At 43.1% G+C, this 22148-nt stretch overlaps 1 protein-coding gene across 3 annotated transcripts in view; it reads left to right on the forward strand.

The window, feature by feature from the left end:
- The first annotated feature begins 1077 nt into the window (after positions 1-1077).
- The window catches only part of BMPER (BMP binding endothelial regulator), a 148541-nt gene continuing 127470 nt past the window's right edge, over positions 1078-22148 (forward strand). Inside the window, exons 1-2 of one of the 3 annotated variants that reach the window (XM_036406594.2) lie at positions 1078-1415; positions 2961-3046. In XM_036406594.2, the coding sequence (XP_036262487.1) occupies positions 3032-3046 (15 nt within the window). In that variant the 5' untranslated portion in view covers positions 1078-1415; positions 2961-3031. Of the gene's footprint in view, positions 1416-1845; positions 2154-2374; positions 2747-2960; positions 3047-22148 lie in introns of those variants that run through there. The other 2 variants (XM_036406592.2, XM_036406593.2) reach the window with 2 other exon arrangements.

A 22148-nucleotide genomic window follows, 5' to 3' on the forward strand; every position in this document is an offset into this window, starting at 1 on the left:
GTACCTCTACAGGCTTATCTTTGTTTAAAATGCATGGAAATGTAAAAATTATATTTCTCAGAAAAAAAAAATATTTCCAGGTTACATGCATTGTACTTATATACTGAGTTTATAATGTATTCTGCACAGCGTGGAGAAAGTTTTGGACCTCGCTTGTATATATAAAACCCTGGTAATGGCATCTAGATTATTCTGTGTTCCTATGCAGCTTCAACCTGTACAGATTGAGGCTGGAAGAAAAAAGTAGCTTTTCCTTCCTCAGGGAGAGAGATTTTGATAGCGATGTCCAGAAGGTGATCAGTATCAGTTTTCTGCAGTCCCTCCCATAGGTGCAATTTCAGCTGTTTTAGGACTTTTGCTTTCTACCCTAAAGGTAGGTGACAAGTTGTGTTGAAAGTGAGGTGTACGTATCTTGCTTTTTAGAGCAAAGGTGTAGACTTTCAGAGGTCTCGACTTTTGGGTTTTACTCTCAAAATGAACTTGCAAATCAAATTGTCTTGCATCTTGCTGGAAAGTAAAATGTATTTGAAGCAGTCCTGTATACACCAGCCTGTCATGCACCTGATTTTCCACTATTTGTAAGCATTTTGGAAATCACAGCTCACATGCAGCCCGCAAAGAAATAAAATCAGAACGTGCAGAAATATGAAAGCATTTTTCAGCTTGTTGTCAGAGCAGTAAATTTCAGACAGTGTTCATTTCCCCACGTGAAACATCACAGTTTGAAAGAAATCGATTTGTAAAGCAGGCTGGGGAAGATCTGTCACAGAAGAGTCTCCTGCCACACGCCCCGAGTGTCATCCCGTCCATACCCCGCGCCTACTTGTGAGCGCAAACGCTGGGTGTCTGTCGGGGATGTCTGTCGCTAACATTGCCCGTGTGTACACCTGGGACAGCAAAGCGTGGACCTGCAAGTGGCAAGTGTTAAGGAGGAGCTGCAAAGGTTTCACCGGGGAGCGACGGGCCGAGGGACGCGCTCGGCGGGCCGGGCTCGGGGAGGGACAGCGCGGCCCGGGAGCTGCCCCCGGCTGCTCCCCAGCGCCTCGGCCGAGCCCTCACCGTGCCGAGCTCCGGGCGCCCCGAGGGGGACAGGCAGCCCCGGAGCCGGGCGGGGAGGGCCGGGGGAGCCCCTTCGGAGAGCGGCCGGCTCCGGGGAGCGGCGGCGGGAGAGGGAGGCGAGGGAGATCGGCGGCCCCGGCCGGGCGGGCAGCCGGGGAGCGAAGCCACTCCGCGGAGCTCCCGGCGGACAGCCTCCGACCCCTCGCTCCCTCCCTCCCTCCCTTCCTTCCTTCTTTCCCTCCTTCCCTCTCGCCGCTCGCTGGCGGCTGGCAAGACCTGCCCGCAGCACCAAGGGCGCTGACACCAGCCGGGGGCGAGCCCGCCGGAGGCAGCCGGAGCCGCCGCGCTCTGCCCAGGTACCCCGGCCCTGTCCGAGGATCCGCGTTTCCTCCCCTGCTACTCCTCTTCTACCTTTTCCTCCTCTTCTTCTTTCCTCCTCTTCTCCTCGATCCTCTCTCTCCCTTTCCCCCGCCCCTCCCGCAGAGCGGCCGCGGGCGCAGCCCCCCGACGCCGCCGCCGGGCCGGGAGGTGCTCGGCGGGGCCGGGGAGGGAGTGGCCGGGCATCTCCCGGCAGGGAAACGGGGTCTGGGGCTGGCAGCCTGTCTGTGCGTGTGTGCGCCGGGGGGGAGGGAGGCATGGGGGCCGGGGGGTGCCGGAGGAGGGACTATGGGGAGAGGAAGGTATAAGAAGGGATGCGGGCAAGGGAGGGGGGTGATGGAAAGAGGGGGTGCGGGGCCGAGGGGCAGGCGCTGACAGCTGCTTTCCCCGCACCCGCAGTCCCCTCCCCCGGTGCCGCCGTGGGGTGGGACTCCCCGGCGGGCCGCGGTCTCCCGTCCCGCTCCCCACCCCCCCGCCGCTGCCCGGCGCCGGGGGTCGGTGCTGGGCCGGGCGTGCCGGGGGTGGGCGGGCTCCGCCGCCCGACGGCGCGTCCCGGACGCTGCCCCGCAGCCGGCGGGTGGGCAGCGGCATCCTCGGGACGATGCCGCCGCTCGGCGGGGGCTGGCCGGCGGCCCCGCGCCTCTCCCCGGCCTCCGCCGCCGTCCTGCTGGGCGTCCTGTGCCTGCCCGGGGCGCCGGCCTCCTCCCTGCTCACAGGTACGGCGGGCGCGGGCGGCGCGGGCCCACCTGCGCAGGGTGGCATTGCGCGGGAAGGGCGGCCCGAGGTGCGCCCGCGTGGGCTGGGGCAGGTGAGCACAGCAACCGTGCCTCTCTCCCCCCCAAAAAAGGGTTTCTTGTTCCTTTTCTTCCCCCGCCCCATTCTCCCTGTTTCCCCTCGAGGGTTTTATCTTCCTGAGATCTGGGGCATGGAGCGAAACGCAGAATCAAATTCTAGCGCAGGCGAGGAGCCATTAGACTTTGAGGAGTGAGTCCAGCATGACAGAATACCGACTAATCAGCATTAGGGATGTAAAGGGTTTCCTAATTTGATTCCATTTGACAGTCAGCCTGCTAATTTTGACTAATTTGCCAAGTGGTTGCCGTGCATTAAAAGGATGCTTGGTTTAGGGCTTGTGCTGGTCCAGGTTCTCAGAGTGTAATGGACAGCTTTCTGCTTATTTCAGTGAGCTCTGGATCTATCGTTATAGACGTATCCTGCTTTGCATGGAGTACTCGTTATTCTCCACACGTCATCCGAGAGAAGAAAAAGCGTCCTTCTTTGCTATAACTGGGGCACAAAGAAAGTCTAGGTTTGTGCGGCAATAAAAGGCCACTCATTCCCTGTTCTCTTTAGAATCTTGCAGAAATGCTGAACTGATTAAATTTGGCAAATTACGGCAGGGTTTAAAATCGAGGGCTAGGAATGGAGCAAGGGTTAAACATGAGTGTGATGAGGATAGTTTCCAAAACTGTCAGGGTGAAATGAAATATGCTAGTATTTAAAAATTTTTATTTCTATTTCAGGATCGGTTGCAAAATGTGAAAATGAAGGGGAAATTTTGCAGATACCTTTTATCACAGACAACCCTTGTATAATGTGTGTTTGCCTGGTAAGTGTGTATTTCAGCTAGTAAGAACATCCAGACGAGTACTAAATGTAACTGCACAGAGAGGGGAATGTTTCAGATAATCAAATCTTGGGTGACTCTGTTGCCTTTATGTAACACAAGGTTATCTCAGAGCTGAGCTAATTGAAAGTAACCCAATACATGATCTGGCAATCATTTCTTTGACTTTAAAACCCAGGCACAAAGTTGTACATGACTTTATTTCAGGATGTTGTGAAACCATGTTTACCATGTGAATTTGTGGGGAGAACTTTCACAGAGTTGGGGGTGCACCCAGAAGTCTTTGCTTGTAGCTCAGCAAAAAGAAGGAAAGGTAAGGTTTGGAAACGCTGCTGCTTTGAGCTCCCAGCTGGTCCCTGTCACAATCCCAGTGGGTGAGGAGCTCCACAAGGGTGCGAGGCGAAGGCAGCAACATGACTGTATGTGCTGTAAAAGCATGACAGTGAAAGGACAAGTGATGCTTTCGTCAGAGTGCTCTGCCTGCTGTGCTGGGAGTGCAGCGGTTAATGGTGTTGTTAGCTGATGCACGTTTTGGGGAGAAACATTCTGCTTCCTTGTCGTTCTGTTTCAAAGTTAAGCATTTTTGGGAGCAGTTCAGTTGGACAAGCCAAGGCCTAGGAGTTATTGTAAAACAGTCATTCTAAATAAAACTTCCTATGATATTTTTAAATAAAAGCCATAAACCTTAATTTACTGTTAAATGCAAAGAAAAGTATAGGCTAGAAAACCTTATGTTTTACATTTTGGAATTTACAGAGTAGCTGAATGCACAGAACGTGTTCTACTTTAGGACTGAAATATCAACATACCCTCTCCCCTAATATTATTGATATTATTATTATTATTGTAAGTCTATAAAAGATGTAAAGAATTGTTTCAGACTGCCTTTTAGAAGGCAATTTTGGCAACTCTAGGATCAAGAGCATCTTGAACCCCTCAAGGTTGATATCTATCACTGCACTGAGTTCAGTAGATTTTAGTGAGATCATTGATAACTTTATAGGTAATATTGATAAAGAATACCTTATTGATTTCTTCTGAGCATAGTCAGATGGGAAAAAGAGGAGCATGGGATGTGGCAAGTAAAAAAATCAAAGGGAAAACAAAAAGAGAGACAAAGCTGTGTTTTATCATGGATCACCTTCCCAAATATGTCTGCCACCACTTTTGCTAATGGAAGCTGGTGTTAACCAGCGAGGAAGCAATTTATCTGTGAAAGAGCAGAAGTTCAGTCTTGGGCATCAGGGCAATAATGCATGAGGGTAAAACACTTGTATTTATAGATCTCTCTAGACCTTGGCTTTATTAAATCAATGAGCACCCTTTTAGTGTATGAGCATGAAGAACTGCAAAAAGCATTGGATGTAAGAACTCTAAATCCCTGTGGTTTGCAGGGCTTACTTTAGTGAAATGGCAGCTGAGGGCATTTGGCTCCTTTCTGTGCCAGGAGAACACTATGTTTTATTAAGCACACAGATGCCTAGTGAGTTACTGCAGTTACCTGCCCTGGCTGCACTCGGTTTTATTTCTGCCAAAGGATAAATGCAATCTCTGTTTCTTGAGTTGGAAGCTGGGAGACTTGGTAGAGGAGATGGAAACCAGTCTGGAGATACTGGCTTTAGTGCTGTGCGACATCCAAAGCATTGACTTATTGGACTGCCCCTTGCTGAAATCTTTGTTTAGGCCTGCCACTAGGGAAAAGATCAATTTTAAGAGGTCTAGGGAAAGAGGAAACAAAAGAAAAAATGGGGTGATTTGTGACCAGGAGGGAATAGAAAACCAGATTGCCTTACATTCAACTAGAAATATTGATTGTTTAATAACAATTCAGTGAGGAACTTTTTCTGGAAGAGTGATCATTCTCTTCAAGGGCAAACCTGATGGAAAGTCATACTGTAAGAGGTGAGCAGTTAAAAAGGGAGCTTGATAAGCTGTTACAGAAAGGAAGCAATTGCTGTTTAGGAGATGACAGAAAATTCAGCAGAGGGCACCTATATTAAAAACACTGGTAAAGAGAGTCACTGGAATTGCAGATTGGATTATGGCATGTCTTCCTTAGTAGTGATGCATTTCCATGACCACAGGCTGCCATAAATAACAACACAAGCTACAGAAATCTGAACAGCTCTGGGATGAAGAGGAATATCTATATAACTCTGGGTGCCCCATCCCTGTCTGTGTCCAAGGCCAGGGATGGGGATCCTGAACAACCTGATCTAATGGGTGACATCCCTGTCCATGGTGAGGGGTTTGGAACTAAGTGATCTTTGGCATCCCTCTAATCCAATCCATTCTATGATTCTATTAACCTCCTTCCAGGGCTTTACCCATCTCACAGATTAGAGGACACAGAACTGAAATGCAGGAACTGTATCATCAAGTGTTTGACAGAGCTTCGCAGAATGTCCTGTGGAGCATGCAGATGCATCCTAGTAAGAGAGAACGAGAGGCAGCACAAGCAAAATGATCTCTGGCTTTCTCTTAATAGGCTAAATCATTTTGGAGGGTAAAGCAACAGGTAGTGCTCTCGGAGCAAATGTGGTAAACATTGGAAGCTCATGGATAATGAGTAAGTTGCAATAATGAAATGAAGACTGCAAAGAGCAATTACAAAATCAATTCCTTTTACACCACTGGAAAGTCTTGGCAGGAAGACCAAAACCAAAAGTTTTCTTTTCTCATTGATTAGCAGAGACAGGGTGGACTGATTTTCATGGTAGGAACGTGAGCAGAAGCAAAGCAGATAGAGCCCAGACTGCTGTCTGTGGACACCTCTTTGGTAGAAGCTTCTATCTCTTGTTTTAGCATTTTATTGTTTACACAAACTCCTGAATCTTGAATACAAGAGGGACGTTGGTGGGGGTGTTCTAGAGATAGCCAAGTTTAGCTACCAAACCAGATTTGCTCATTCTTGAGCACTTGCTCTAACATGTGAAAAGAGAAGTTGAGGTGATAGAGAAGTTCACATCGAAAGTCATGTGCTGGAGGTTTCATATATGGTGTGTGGTAAGCCATTCCCTTCTGAGCTGTACCTAATGTTTTCTAATAGAAAAGGCACTGCACCCACAGTGAGATAGTTCTGCTTTGGATATCCCTGCTTGTCAAAATGGAATGTGTTGGAGTGCATGGAGCAGCTCTGATGCTGTTAATATAAGGCCTTTAATATAAGGAAACAGGTAAGACTAAGGGTGTGTAGGTGTGTGTATGTACATAAACACTGTAATGCTCTGCATGCAAAAACTACCAGCTGAATAAGCCTCTATGGGTAAAATCTCAAGCTCCCACATTCATAATTTATATGTCTCTACCAAATGGTTTAATAATGCCAGAAAAATGGTAATTTTTGATACCTCTAAGACAGTGGTTTCAATGTGAACTTTTACAATTACCACACTTTAGCAATGGCATAAGCATGAGTGAATTTGATCTCCAAAGAACTTGTCATGATTGCAGCTGACTGCAACAAATGGCCATTTTGTTTTTGTCCTTTTAGAGAAAAACATCAAAGAACAGAATGTGGTTTATCTACAAGGAATTTCTTGTAGGACTGATGAAAGCTCAGGTCTCCTAACTCCTGGTCTAATGGTTTGACTACAAAGACATTGCTTTTTACTTTATGCACTTCCACTTTACAAGTGGATGTGGGTGACACAGTCACAATCTGAACATGCTCATTTTCTGTTGTGTCTCTCTGGCAACAGGCAGGCCGCACAGATGCCAGGTTTTTGGTGTGTCTGTTTTCCTGAGCTGCTTCTGAGGCATTGATGGACAAAAGACAAATTAAGGCTGTCTTCATGATCCAGAGGTTTGGGGAAGCATGCTTTACAACTTGCTGTTGCTGTCTGCAAAATGCTGTTAGAGCCAGAGTTCTCTGTTGCTCTGCCCACTTCCACTCTGAATGTCTTGGGGCTCTGCATCTCCTCGGAGATGCACTGCCTCTGGAAATAAAACATCCAGCCTTGTTTTCCATTGGATTTGAGATACTGGAAAAGGGCAAAGAAGGCAGAAGGCAACTGAAAGTACCTGTTTTTAAATGCTTTCACCTTATATGCTGTTAAACACAGACCCTGGGGAAAGTACTTAGAGCTGATGGGTAAAACAGATACACAGAAGTTGCACTGGAAAATTGTTTTTCTGATTGTGCCATGGCTGAGCATCCCATTGCAGCTGTGTTTATAGCTAAAGACTTTCCTGATGAAAGGATGGGAATTGCTCTCAGCTGCACCAAGTTGGGTATCAGATAAAGGTAAACACTGAAAGGAAATGCTGGATGTGATGGCCAGTAAGTTAACCAACCTTATGAAGAAAAATTGTCCAAAAAAGGGAAACTATTATTTCATATAATGGTGCGGCCCCTGACAGTACAAAAAACATTGGAGAACATATGATTGTGACATTATGTCATGCTTAATGGTCAACAGTAAAAATGTCTTAAGTCTTCTTGGCTTCTGAAAATCAAAGTAGTGAAACTGTGGTTATGAAGATGAGTGAAAAAAATTTTATTTTAGGGAACTAGTCTGAATTGGTAATGATGATTATAGGTAAAAATACATAATCTTGATGGTATTCACAATGGAGTTATATTGATTCACTTTGAGAAATTGATTCCAGTTATTAAATGCTTTAAGACTGCAAATGATTATAGCTACACTACCTAATGCAAAAATTATCTTCTAAAGTTATCCTCCCACATCTGTGGAAAAATGATTTTTTTTAAAATCCATAGGAACACTTTGCACATTTTGTCCAGTTTGAGAAGCCCAAACATGTTGTGTATGACAATTTCAGATCTTTCTCTGTTATATGTGTAAGTTTTGGGCTGAATGTAGTGGAGGCATAAATAAATTTCTGTTAGCAGAACCAAACAAGGCTTCATAAATATAAAAGCCTAGCACATTTTGGTAAGTTTGGGACTTTTTGTATATTGAGGATTTTGAAACGTTAGAGGGAAAATGCTATTAACAGACTATTAAGGGAATTTTTGATTAGATTTCTTTTATTTGACTGTCAGCATTTAAAACAGGCATGGAATATTTAAATTCAGATCTGGTACAAGTACGGTAAATGATGAAATTCAGCAGAGTTTTTGTTGGTACAGCTTTTTGGCTGGAAGCTATCTAGCACTCAAAATAGAAGTAGGCTCACAACTGATATTATGGCATTTACTTTCAAGAAATACGTGCTTCAACATACACGTGGAAAAGACATAAAAATGCTGCAGTCCGTCGGAAATAGGTGAAATGAGAACCTGTGCATAATTATAGGGTGAGAATGTAAAAAGACCACAGAATTAACTTAGCCCCAGTTAAAGTTCTGAGTGCTGAGTTTTTTGAAGGTGAGATGAGCTCAACAGTGACAACGATGACAGGTGGTGGTGCCAGCAGTGGTGTGGAGAGCCGTGTCATTTCATGCTCGTTTGTCATCATCTCCATGGACCCTGAGCACCTCTCTAGAAGCAAGCAGGGATCCAAGAATAATGTATCCATTGGCCAGTGATGTGTATAATTTCAAAATGAACATACCAAAAATGCCAGTTGAAAGGGACAGAGTAGAAGTGAGGAACTGCAAGGAAATAGATAAGTGTACCTCAGCTAATGCTGGCCTTGCCATTGCAAGGGCTTCTAGAATTTTTTTGAAGAGAATGAATGATTTGAGTTTTTGTATGCTTTTTGTGGGGAAAAAAGGTCTTTTATTATCTTTTATTCCCCAAAATAGTCTAGAACAAGTGAGTTGTGTAATTGTAATCTTGACAAACCACATCTAAACCAGAGCCATTTTCCCCACCTTTTCTCCTCCCCCCGTCCCTCATGCTTGTGCCTCAAACTTACCATTTGCACCTGAGGAGTGGTAATCATATGTCTCAACCTTTTATCACCTAAATCCAGACCAGAAGGAAATAAATGTAAGCCAGAAAGGATAACCAAGTGTTGGAAATCTGAGAAAAGTTTGGAGACAGGAGCTCAGGAACTAGAAATCAGAGCTTTGATTGCCATAAGTTTTACTCAGCATGAAACATCATTCTGTAGTTTAAATTTCCTCTTTTAAATCCAAATGAGCAGTGTAGAATTTGACCTTTGCTCATAAAAAATAATGTTAAATTTGTCATTATAAGACCTAGTGTTCTGCCTAGCTTGAACTAGTAAATTGGTGAAACCAAGTGCAAGCAAACCAAAAAACTGAAGAATAACTTTGGTGTTTATTCCCCCCTGCACGCACACACCTCCAGCCAAAAAGAAGCCCAATCCTGAAAACCATGTCTTCATTGCAGACTAAGAGCAAAACAGCTACTTGATTGCTGGGGTTCTTTACCTATAGCAGAGCTGATATCTGTGGCACAGTACACAAGTTAAAAGCACGTAGCTAGCCTGAGAGCAAGTGTTTGACACATGTTCAGTGAAGATGGCAGTGTTTTAGTACATGAGGATTCAATTGTTGTTGCTTCAAGGTATAATGCGGCCCAGATGACTTTTAGTGGAGTAGTGCATATTAAAAACCAAACAAAAAATCATCAAACAATTCTTTCATACCTATTTTATTTAATTTAATTTCAATAGTTTACATACATCAGCTACAGAGTCTACCAGGACTGCATCTTCTTTCAATTTAAATATTCTTGGTCTTTATTACTGTATAATACAATCAGCTTTCTCTTCACCCACAAAAATAATAAACAGAGAGACAAAAAAGCCTATGATACAGTAGTGTACTGATACTTTTCACCCCCATATTACTCCAAAAGAGAATGCTTTTTTGATCGGTGCATGAAGGGTTCCTGAAACCCAAACATGCTCCAACATGATGAAAGTTTTATTAGTTTTTTTTTTTTCCAAATACAGATGTATATGCAATCTCTTAAATGAAAAAAACCCAATACCCCCCGCCCCAAAAAACAAACCCGAAAACAAAAAACAGACATAACGCCATGTCTGGTGCAGCAGGGTGTCCCATATGTGCTTTGTCATAGAAATGAAAGAAATGTATGTATGAATATGTATATACATGTATATATGAAGGAGGTCTTGCAAGAGGGAGGTGACTTGGAGCAAGACCCAGAGGTGGATTGTGATTACTTTGGTAAAATCTTCTGGAGGATGATTCTAGTAGGTTCACCTGTAGTTGTTCTTAATTCATGCAGAACATCTGTGAAACAAGAGTTTGACCTGCCTGACAAACTGTCTGTGGTAGAGGATGGTTACTCTGGCTTGATCCTTAAAATTTCCATCAGAGTTTTGAGGAATGTTCAAGTCAGTTTAGTTCATACACAGGTATGCCCACCCTGGTCAAGTAGTACCACATGCAACATCTCATCTGATTCCCTCCTCTGGGGAACGAGCATGGATTGTATAGTATTGTTTGTTGTGTCTGTGCCATCCGCGGACCTCTTGATGTCCACTTTCTGCACTTCATATCCAAGAGCTGCCTCAGACTGTGGCACATCCCTCACAGGTATGTTGGCCTTCAGAGCACTCTGCTTTGTCGTGACAATTATTTTGGGGATGTGGTACACAGTCATGTGTAACAGCTTATGATGAAACCTTTCTGCAAATCTGCAGGCTGGAAGAAGCTATTTCATGTTGTTCTCAGACCACATGGGCTAGTGAAGAGTTCACTACTTGCACATTTCTAACATAGGCAGCTGCACTGAGCAAATACACATATGCACACAGTGCTGAACTGATTATAGGTCTTGGCAAAACCCTCCTGGAAGAGAGCTGGTGATATGTCACTGTAACGATGATGAAGATCCAATCCATCATGTATGAAAATGAGATTCTCTTTGGTGTAATTAAAGGATCAGATATCTCAAATACAAAAGAATATGTATAAATAATACATGGAAAAGTATGAAGGGCACAAAAATGCCTTAAACTAATGGAAAAATGTAATATAACTTGCAAATGTCTTTGGAATGTGTCTACAATAAGCACAAAATGGATCAGTCTAAGTTAAGAGACTTTTTTATTGCCAATAAGAAAAACATTATTAAAGAGCTGGTCCAATATCAAAATGGCATTTAAAAAGCATACAGTTACCTGTATATAGTTTTTATTAGCTTTCAAGTTTCTTCCATTGAGTTGTTAATGGTCCTTTTAAGAATTATGGTTCTGTAAGTGAATGGCTCACAGTGTCAGTACTTCTGCTGCTCTGCTTTGTGCTGCTGTATAAAAAAGATATTTTTTCCCATCAAATATCTGGTTTTATTTCCCCATCATGATTTAATAGAAAATTTTGAGGGAAGAAAAATATTAAAAAACAACCAAAAAATCAAATGAAAATGCAATCTCTTTATATTGAGCTTATGGCCAAATAAAAGGCCATTGTGAAAAAAAAAAACCCAATCTTACATAAAAGCTTTTACCTGTATTACTACTATTAACATGGCTATCATATTGATACTTGCTTATACTGTACCTAATAACTGGTGTGATTACTTCCTTTGAGGCCTCTTGGCCTCTTCATCTTATGCATTAAGCTGCAGGTAAAAAATTCCTAGTCTGACTGTTTGACTGATGGAGCTCTGTGCAGTGTTTTGCACCCACCTGAATCAAGTGCTGGGCTCTGGATCCAAGTACAGCGTAGATCTCATCCCTTATCATCCCCAGAAGCTCAGAAGCTGACCTTGTGTGCTGATGCCTGAATTTCATAAACTTTTTGTCTGTCTCTTCATTTATTTATTAGACTTTTTCCCTTGATTTTTTTCCTCTTTTCCTCATGTCTAGAATCCACTTGCTCTAGATAGTCATCCATAATCTGGTGTCAAAGTAGGACTGTGTATCACTACCTTGTTGAGAAAATAACTTGTCTTCATGCATTGTCTATTATTTTCATGCCTTTTACTTGTCATCCATTCTACACATCAACCTCCTGGCTATAGTTTTCATTTTCATTTTCTGTGTTGTTTCCCAGATTTTTCAGAGAGGGAAGCATTGTACGTGTGTGCTGGGAAGTGCTATGGCAAAAGGCAGTACTGTGGAACAGCATTAGAGTTGAGATATATTTATTCTTGTGAGTACTAAGGACGGGGATGTGATGAAATGCCATGTAGAAAAAATGATACCAAAGACCTGATGTTTTCCCAGACAAAATGCAGTCCCAGTTTCTTTGAGTCCTTGTTTTAAGTAAATCTTGCACGAAGCTTCAGTGTTAGAGGTTGAGTGAGGCCATCTCAGAGCTCTGCTGACCTGGTTGCACTGCATTTTGCTCCAGAGACACTTTGGTTCACCCTGGGCATTGGCAGTCGGTCACCTGGTAGCAATGCAGCCTAAAGCATGTGCAAACCTCAGCAAGCAGTATTGAAACTTCCTGTAAGACTCGAGAAGTTGAAGAGTGCCATTTCTGCCTCACTGAAAACCAGGCATAGCTCAGCCCTGGGCAGCTCGGTGTGCTCAGTGTAACCCCAGGCTCCTCTGTTGGCTGCAGGATCAGCTGCCCCTCTCCCCATCAGGCCATGGTATGGCTCAAATCCTCTTTCCTGGCTAAACATCTTGCTTGAGGCATGGCAACAGCACCTTGCACTTCTCCATAACCAGGGGGATGCAAACAAAGATGTTGCATACCCCTGGCCAGGAAAATCAGATTTCTGACAGCTCACAGGTTAGAAATCTATGTGTTTTGGATTATGTTTCCTTGTTTGGGGTTTGGTTTTTTTTCACCTGCTCCTGACATGTTTATGTTCAGTTATACTAAGTGGCTTCAATAGGAAATGAGAATTTCCCAAGGCTTGGAATCATCAAAGTATGTTCTGTTGGCCAGCTAGACTCATATGTTTGCATTTGTTTTTCTGTTTTGTCTTAGGATTTATTAGTGGATGACGAATAACAGACCTTGGTTGTCCTGAGATTGCCTCCTTGTTCTTTTTTATGTTTGGATGTACAGTTGAGGTACGGTTTCAGAGAGATGGAGAAGAGCTGATAAATGATTGCTCTAGGGCTACATGGTGATTATGATCTGATTGTGCCAGTTAGTGAAACATCTCAGGGTTGTGTCACCTAGATACCACTGGGGCAGGAAGGAGCCAGGAGGGTGGCTGGCTTTGAGATAAGGCTGTTAGCTGAAGGATTGCCTGTAAGACACAAAACACTGATAAACCAGAAGGCTCTCCTGCTACAGGGAGGCTGTTGAACATTTGCTTGTTACAGAGAATATTTTTTTTTCTGTATATGACAGTGCACAGATGATAATTTTCATATGTAGCACTTTTCCCTTCTACCCAAACAGTCCTGGGGATAGCTAGCCTGGTGATTCAATCTGGAAAATCCTTTTGATTCAAATAAATGAATGAAATTGTTTTGGCAGACAAAATGCAAAACATGCAAGTTCTTTAGCCTATAAACCAAGTCTTAGTGGGTGTTTGTAAATGCAGTGGATAAAAAATGCTGGAAAATTAAAATTGCTGCACCTTAAAATGTTTGGGGTCTGGTAGTGTAAGGAATCTTTTTAACAGATGCATGTTTGTGGCATAATCTGTCCATGATCTATAGACATGAAGTATTTCTGGAGGAAATTGTTGATGTAGACATTAAGATGCAGCAGAATGCACTGATGCTGAACCAGAACCTGTTTAACATGAAAATGCAGAAGAAACTGCCATTTGTATGGCTTCTGAGAAAATGCCTGTGTATGTTCAGTTTAACTTGGCAAGGTTTCCAATCATCAAGAAAAAATAATTTAACCCAAAGATCAATCTGAAGCTGAAATTTATAAAATATCTACAACTAGAGGCTATGATAGTAAGAAATTTGAATGGTTTAATGCACTTGTTGTGTGAAGCATAAATATTTGCTGCCTAAAACTTTGTATAATTGTTTCAGTATAAAAGGAGTATCTTTGATATATTTTTTTTTTTATTTTTTGAAATAATTAAACCAGTCCACATAAAAAGAAACATAAAAAGGTGGAAACCAAAAAAGGGGAAAAGGAAGCAAACCATGTACTAGAAAAGGGAGTTTTGTTGGAAGGCAGCCTTTTGGAGAAATGGGAAGGCAGCTCCAAGCCTGTTCAGTGGGCACAAGGACTGCAGGCAGGAGAGGATGTGGATGCAATGTCACTTCAGGAAAGTTATGCATGGCTCTGGAACCAGAGGTCTAGAAGGATTTGAAGCATCTTCTGGAGATTTAATACGACTCCTGTGTGTTTGTAGACAACTTGTGTCTGTGCCCATGAGGTACTGTTCCCATCGGAGGATTTAGGTTAACCTGCTGAGTGGTGCTGAGGTTGGGCTGCTGGCCCAGGCTGCCCATGCTTTCTGTCTTCTTCCATTGAGAAGACAGCTCTGGACAGGAATTCCTTACAGCTGTCATGCCGAGCAGAGAGCTGGCAGCAGTTGCTGAGTACAAGGCCTTTCCCTAAACCCTCCCTCTGTTTTGGGGCCAAGCACCTCATGCTGTGCCATTCAGGGTTCACTGCTCTGACCTGGGTGACAAGAGCATCTGCTTCTGTATCATAGAGCTTAATAGTGGGAGGCTGGGGGAGAACAGCAGTTTATTGTATCAAGCAGTATGTCGAGAGCCACTGATGAAGAGATTAGTGATCTCATCTTGGTCAGGATCTCTAGGGTAGAGAAGTACATTTCACTTGCCCGTATAAAACGCAGCAGTGTGGACAGGCTGGATGAAACAGTGTTTCTCTTCTAATCCAGGCCTGGCTGTGACTTGGCAACAAGGACTTTCTCTAATTGCAGAAGAAGGTACAGTTAATAAAAAATAAAGTTTCCAAGACCTCAAGTGGATATTGTTTTAGTTTTCCTCGGTTCAGCTGCAGGTTCGTGTACACGACGCTTGAATCTCTCATCATAAAGAGCCCCTCTTGTCCTAAAGGCGTGAAACTTTTGGATTTCAGATCATCTTTCTGCCTCCCCTAGCTGTCCAGGTAGAAAGATTGCTGCCTGAGTTCTTGCTCAAAAAGAACAGTGCTGTCCCACACAATGAAATCCTGTCTATCTGCCTTCAGAGCACTGTGGACTTTAAGCCAGGCATAATCTGTTTCCTGACATTTGAGTCTCATTAATTGGGTTAACAAGATGCTATCTACACTCCATACTTATGTAAATAGAACCTGCTAGCAAAGATCTTAATGGCACCTGATATATCACACTGCCTTTACATCCATCAAGAGGTACCCCTGCAGGAGTCACTTCCAAAAGCAGGTTGTGTTCTTGGTCCCATGGGTCCCTTTATAAGCTGTAAGAAATGCTGGTGGTCAAGGCCAACTGTTCAGATGTCTTTCAAGTGTCCCACTGGTGACCAAATCTCACTTTGTCAAGATGACAAATGACTTGTGCATACCCTGTTCACCTTCGAGCTTCGCTCTAATGTCAGCTCCATTTACTTGTCAGAAACAGGTATTTTTTTTACTTCCCGCAGTGCAAGTGGGGCAAGGGAAAGGAAGGAGTGAAGGGAACATGGGCTGAGGAAAAAAAAACCTGCTTGTATGGCTTCTATTCAATGTATTATTATAGCTGAGATTTGCAAGCTTTGGACATACCAGAATCTGTTTGTTTGTACATGTGCAAAACAGAAAGAAGGGAATTTGCTTTTCAGAAGTGAGAACTGTCCCTGCAGGGCTACGATTATGCAAAAACATGTTTTAACCACTGGATTTTTCAAGAAGAAAGTGGTTGTGTAAGATGAGTTTCTTATTTTGGACAGCAAATTTTTTCCAGAGCAGCATTTAAAAACAAGTGTTTAATTAAGAGGGTCTACCCAAAGCATGGGGCATTGTGCATGTGTCTGCACTGAAGAGCTTGACTCAAAGCTCTGAGCTCTCACGGGTGGTTTCATTGACTGCAGTGGTATTGTTATGTGGCTAAGTGATCACTGCTGTGATTGAGAGCTGTTACATCTCACCCAAAAGCAGCTATGGCCAGGCCACAAAATATGGTCAAAGTCAGCTCAAGGACTGTGAAAGTGACATTGACAGCTTTGGCTTTTAGTTTCTTCTCAATGACTTCCATATCGCTTTTGCTTAGTCCACAAGTCAAAATATGCTTTTTCTCCTATTAGCTACAGTGTTGAAGTTTCGAAAGTCACAATCTTACTGAATTTGGCAGTATGATTAATCACAACAAAGGAAAGCTTATTCTACCTTTCTTCTTTGCATCTGATGGAGGCAAAGAATTTTCAGTAGATAGGAAGTAGAAACACCCAGAGGTGAGATGTGTCAAATTAAACATCACAGTGTCATAAGCTTTTCTGACTAATTCTCCCAAGACCTTAAGCCTTCCTTTGCTGGCAGCAGCTGGATGAAGACATCTTGAGGGTGATGCCTGCTGTGGGTTGCCCATGACCCAGGATTACCACAGCCCCTACAAGATTTTATTGCAGCCAAGCAGCAGTTGCAGCAAAAATGAGTGTGGCTTTGTGAGTTGAAGGCAGCATTAAAAGACCCTGAAAGCTTTTGCCTCCTCTGGGGGGTCTTGCCTGAATTGTTCCTTTTCCTTGTCTCTTCCCGCTCTTCTCTGTGCTGACTGACAAGTTGAAGGCTGTGCCTTCTCTCTGCAGACTCTGCTGTGAATAACCTTTTTTTATTTTCTAAAACCACTGCGTAGCACGGGCAAGATCACGTAAGGAAACAAATTCAGGGTCAGTTCTCAGTTTCCTTGCAAGTTCATTAAAACAGCAGTGTCTGGAGGCCTTTTGCCTAAATAATTTCATAATAGAAAACAGACTCTCGTTGCTTCTTTCTTTTGGGCTACTATTTTTATTTGGTTGTTGTTCCTCAAGCGTTTTGGTCCTATTTCAAAACTTGTTCAATTAAATGAAGAGACTGTTTTTTTGGTGCTTTCCGGTTTAAAAGCTGTACAGCAAAAACTTCTAGGAGTCCTCTGGATTATGGAGCTACGACTGACAGGGATTTTCTTCTCAAAATAACATTGGAAAACCCCAAAGTATAGCTTAAACATTTGAAAGAAAATAAAAAACCCCTCCCCTTTCTCTCCCCCAGCTGAGATCTCCTGTCGCTGCTTCTGGCATGCATCACATCTTTGAGGATACAGTATCATGAGAAAACTGTCACTTGGTGATGTATTAGGGTAATATATCATGAGAGCATCGTTTCTTTAGAGGATATGGGCAGTAAAAGACATGATTCTGGCCAGACAGAGCAGCAGGGGACCCTGCTCTTTTTCTTTCCTTTTCTTTAATCTAGCCCTGTTTTTGTGTTGTACAGGAGTGAGTTTCTTCATGGGATATGACTTGTTGCAGAGTAAGTTAGGAGGCCCATTGGGCTTTTTAAAGTCTTTAAGAAGTACATGGCCTCAAGGGCTGCTTTGTTCAAAGTTTTTAGAACAGACTGAAGCCCAAAACTAGAGCATTTGCCACTGCTGAAATCTCTAGTGTAAAGACTGAGTAAGCAGGCTTCAGATAAAGAAGGTAATAAAGATGCAATGACAGGTAACTATTGTTTGGATATATATTTGTAGATTTAGCCTATCAAAGTGTGATGAAATGATACTTATTTAAAAAGCAGTCAATGTATTTATTTTTAATAAATGTCAAATGAATTTTTAATTTACAACATTAGAAGAAAAAGAATATCTGTCAGTATTTAGTCTCTAATAGAAAATACAGTTATCGAAAACAGGAATTCTGAACTGATAGATTTGATTTTGACGTGCTTTGATTTTGATGTCCTTTTTATTGTTTTAATGGCTTTGTTTATCTCTCATTGACAATATCTACCAGGAAATAGCAGTGTATAGTACTGGGATAACATTAGTAAAGAAAGAAAAGAAGAATATTTTTAGGGCACTCTTTTGATGAGCAGGGCTAGTTTTTGAGATGAGCCAGAATGTGACACCATATCTTGATCTAAAATTTTGAATTCAAATCATTTAATAATTTATTTTAAACCTTTGGTGTAGTATGCTTTGCCCTCTATGAAATCATCTAGATAATTCATGAGTGTCATCTTCAATGATTTTTTAGGAGTAGAATTTATTTTGGGTGTTTTCAGAACAATTTTCTTGGCAGACTTGTCCTTCTCCAAGCCATCCTATGACACTTAAGGGGGACCAGTGTTCTCCAGGATACACCCAGGACAGCAATGCTGTTCCACATCTGCTGACTTCAGCTGTGTTTGGTGGATCAAGCTCAGGTAGTGGAAGCTTTTATGGCCCTCAGCTGCCCGTCACTTCTCTGGGAGAATCAATTCTCCACCAGCTTCTGTCAGGGTAAACCAGACTAGGACTAGGCTGGACCTTGCCTTCAGTATCACCCATTTAGTTGAAAATTGGTTGGGTAGTAATCATCCAAAAGGTTTTTCTGACTGATCTGAGTACCTGAGAACATTCAGCAAGGGGTAGATCATAAACTCACAGGGCTGGGTCAGTGAGCTTTTACAGAAGCATGGGTCCAGGTTTGCAGCTGGAGCTTCAAATCGATAGGTATTGCCTGTGATTACCTACTGCAATTACCTTTTTCTTAGGTATTGTCATCAGATTTAAGTAATTGATAATTGATTCAAACTCTTCATTGACAAAGGAGAAACATAATCCTGTGAATTAAAAGTCACAGAAAAGGATGTGAGTTTTAAAAGTGTGCATCTCATGAAATGTGAAGTGTGGTCTCCCACAGGAATCCCTGTGTGTAACCCTTCCTTGAAATCTGGCTCCTGGATTACTCTGGGTATTTTTTTCACTATAGTATGAACTGCTGGGAACTTGTGAAGGCCCTGTCTCTTATTGCTAGAAGACTGCCATGCTATTCTGCTGACAGGTAAAGAGTGTTGCCTATAACTGTGCAGCTGAAGAACTCTAATCTGAAGCTGCACTTGGAGGTTGAGGTGGAGACAGGGAGACTGAGAGCTACATGGTCTGGATCCTGCTCTGGCTTTCTGACTGAAATGTCAATCTGCAGTCACAGTAATTCTGTCTGGCCATGTCTACCTTGTCCCTGAGCTCACTGGAGCAGGGATGTGCTGCAAAATGTTTGATGTTCTGGGACCCTGACCTCAGCTGCAGCCTTAGTATTAATGCCAGCAAATGTAGGAGGAAGAGATGGCACTTTCTTTTCACCAAATGCTGGTGCACAGGGCTGCTGTCAGGGAGTGTTGCTATTGCAGCAGGCCACCAAGGTCACTTTCCTTGTGCTGGTGTACATCATTAAGCAGAGTAAAAAAAAAAAAAATCCGTTCAGACTGTAAGGGGTTGTGAGTGATTTGTCCTGAATCGCTTGCACATACTCATGTCTTCCTCACAGCAGTGGGGAATACCCATTTGAAGTGAAATTTGGTGTCATCTTTCAGCAGGGTCTTTGTTTTAATCATCTTTCCTAGGGAGCGGGGAGAGCTCGAATTATGAAGGGGGATGGTTGGTGCTGGCTGAGCATCACCACAGGAAGGCTGCAGCCTCCTCCCTGCTCACCCTGAGAGGCCAGATAAGCTAAACAGATTACAGGGATGAGGGGGCAAATCAAAGGCTACTGAGTGGTCTGCTCAAAAAAAGGAACGAGACACTGTGAACTGAACTAAAATACTGTCATTTGTATCTAATGCAGTTCATGCTGAAGTCATGGTCACATTCTGCCACAGGCAAGGACCTAATGCTGAAGGTACTGAAGTGTCTGTTTGACTTCACTCCCGTGAGTTGTCGCATTACAATTTTACATGCTTAAAATAATGGGACCTTTCTCTCTCTTGGTGAAGCATGTGCCTTGGTGTTTGTAGGGTTATGTGGAGAGAATGCTATCATTTTCCTGAGAACAAACATCATTTCATAGGGAAATATTTTTTCCACCTTGAATTTAGAAATGCATCTAGTGTCCTAAACGATGTTTTTACTGTACCCACAAAATTTGTTTTGCAAGAGAAAGAAACCCTAGCAAAGGATTGGAAGGGAATAAGGGAAAAGTCATCATCTCATCTCCCTTGACAGTGATTCAAAGAGTCTGCAGACATCTCTCCTTGAGGAGTGGTGTCTCCTCCCTGAAGCCTAATGGTGTGGTTCTTGCTCAGGTAGAGAAATGCTCATGGAAGACAGCAGTCCCACAGTTTTAGCAGGGATCTCTTGCTTGCATCAACTCTGGTTTGTAAATCAGGCCTGAGACAGAGTTCCAGGCAGGAGTGCCAAAGAAGCAAGGGTACTATTTTCAGAAAGAGCCTCAGGTTTTGTCTAGACCATGAGTTAAGCATGTGTCTGAGCCTGTTCTTGAGTTCAAGCTGGCCCAGCATTGGGGTTGTTTGCATGTAAACATAGGTGCAGGCACAGGCTTGGGACTCCCAAGCTTTGCTGAGGGACAGAACCTGTGGCCAGTGCTGGCCCAGACCTTTCCTCCTGTGGCCTGTGTGGTGTGAGTGTGGTTTCTTGTGTGCTTGAGAGGATGCTCTGGCTGTGTGCAACACCTGGCAGAGAGCCCAGCAGTGTGGCCTAAGAACATGGGATCATGGCACGTGGCAGGGGCCGGCGTTGATTGGAGCCTACCCTTTGCCTTGCGGTGGAGAGGCTGCCCATTTGAATTGAATACACTTGTTTCATTAATTTTAAATGGCTCTTTCTTCTCCTAAGGCCACATGTGTGTATTTGAAAGCTCCATCCCATATTCCTCGGGGGCAACTTTTGCCATTGTATGAAAATTGTTATTGTTTTCATGGGTGATCCCACAGCCTTCTCCTAGCAGAAACTTAAGGACACCCTGAGCTACTTGGTGAGGAGTCCCATCAGAATTGCCAGCAGGACTATGATGAATAGTGGTAAAAAACAAATTTTCAGGATTAGTCATTAATGGTAGTTGGTATTTCTACCTAATCTCTCTCTCTTGCTTTTATTATTTTTCTCTCCACAGCATTTTTTTTTGGTTAAATGAAAGTTTAAGTAACATTTTTCCCATTCAGTATAAATAATTAATAACCTCGGGGTATTAGAAATGCAGCGCAAGCCTCCTAAAAGCATTTTCAATACATAAAAAGAAAGAAAGAAAGAAAGAAAAACAACCCCAGACCATCACTGTGGACATCTGTCCCCCTGAGAAACCACACCTTCAATGTCTTCTGCAACCAGCTGTTACAGCACAAGAGTAGGCTCAGAATACCATTGATGTAAGCACTCCTTGGTACAGTCCTGAATAAACGAAGCAGACTCCTATTTTGCTTTCTTTTTTTTTTTTCCCTCTTGAAGCCAAATCCAGGTTGAAAAGAGCCATCCTCCTGGTGGCTGCTGTGAGCCGGCAGGAGTCCAGTGGGGAACCCTGTAGAAAGTTGGCTGTGGCTTCCAAGCTGTGGTTTGGCGCATATCCTCTCCAACATCTCTGCCAAATATTCAGACTCCTTTTTAGTGTGTGGGTTTTTTTTTTTTTTCTTTCCTTTTCATGTTGGCATTTTATTTAGCTGTACCATATGAGTTTAAGGCTGTTAGTTTGATATAATTTGTCGCCAGAATGGGCTGTTTTGTGTGGGGTTCTTTGATGGAAGGTAAAAAATATGAGGTGCATGTAAAAGCTGAACAAATTGTGTTGAGGGGAGGTTGTAGTAAAGGTAACATGAAGCAGTAGCAGTGATATTGGGTCTGGTTAGTGTATCTCTCCTGTGTGGGAATTTGACATCACCTCTGCATGCCTACTTAAGGAGATCCATGGTTCTCATTGGAAAAGTGTGGGAGAGGGGAGAAACATGGACACCCAACAAAATTTCTGATCTTTTCCCCAGATGCATTGAAACATGAGTTCTCCACAGCTGGGCTTGGTGAGTGCAGTGAGGAGTTCAGGGTGACCCTCCAGCACTTCCCTAAATTTTCCTTTTCAGGGGAGTCTGGGATTCCAGAGTGAGCCCTTTGCTGAGCTGAGCACTGGCTGGGGAGTTGCGTCAGATGCGGCAGTATTGTTCTGGATCAGCCTGACCTCTTTTAAAAAAATACCCGTTTTTCCAACACTAATAGAAACCTTAGCTGAGGTTCTCTCCCTTTCTGTGTGTGTGCCTGAGCACTAAATTAAAAAAAAAAAAATAATCCCAGATGTGAATCTATAAACCATCTGTTTAAAATAACTATTGTGCAGGACTGTAATTAAAAGTTATTTATTATGAATCTTGGGATCCTATTATGGATTTGACTGACTCCCAGCTTTCTGACTTAGCAAAGGGTTTATGTATTTATGGG

The sequence above is a fragment of the Molothrus ater genome, chromosome 1 (assembly GCF_012460135.2).
Source record: "Molothrus ater isolate BHLD 08-10-18 breed brown headed cowbird chromosome 1, BPBGC_Mater_1.1, whole genome shotgun sequence".
Classification (NCBI taxonomy): Eukaryota; Metazoa; Chordata; class Aves; order Passeriformes; family Icteridae; genus Molothrus; species Molothrus ater.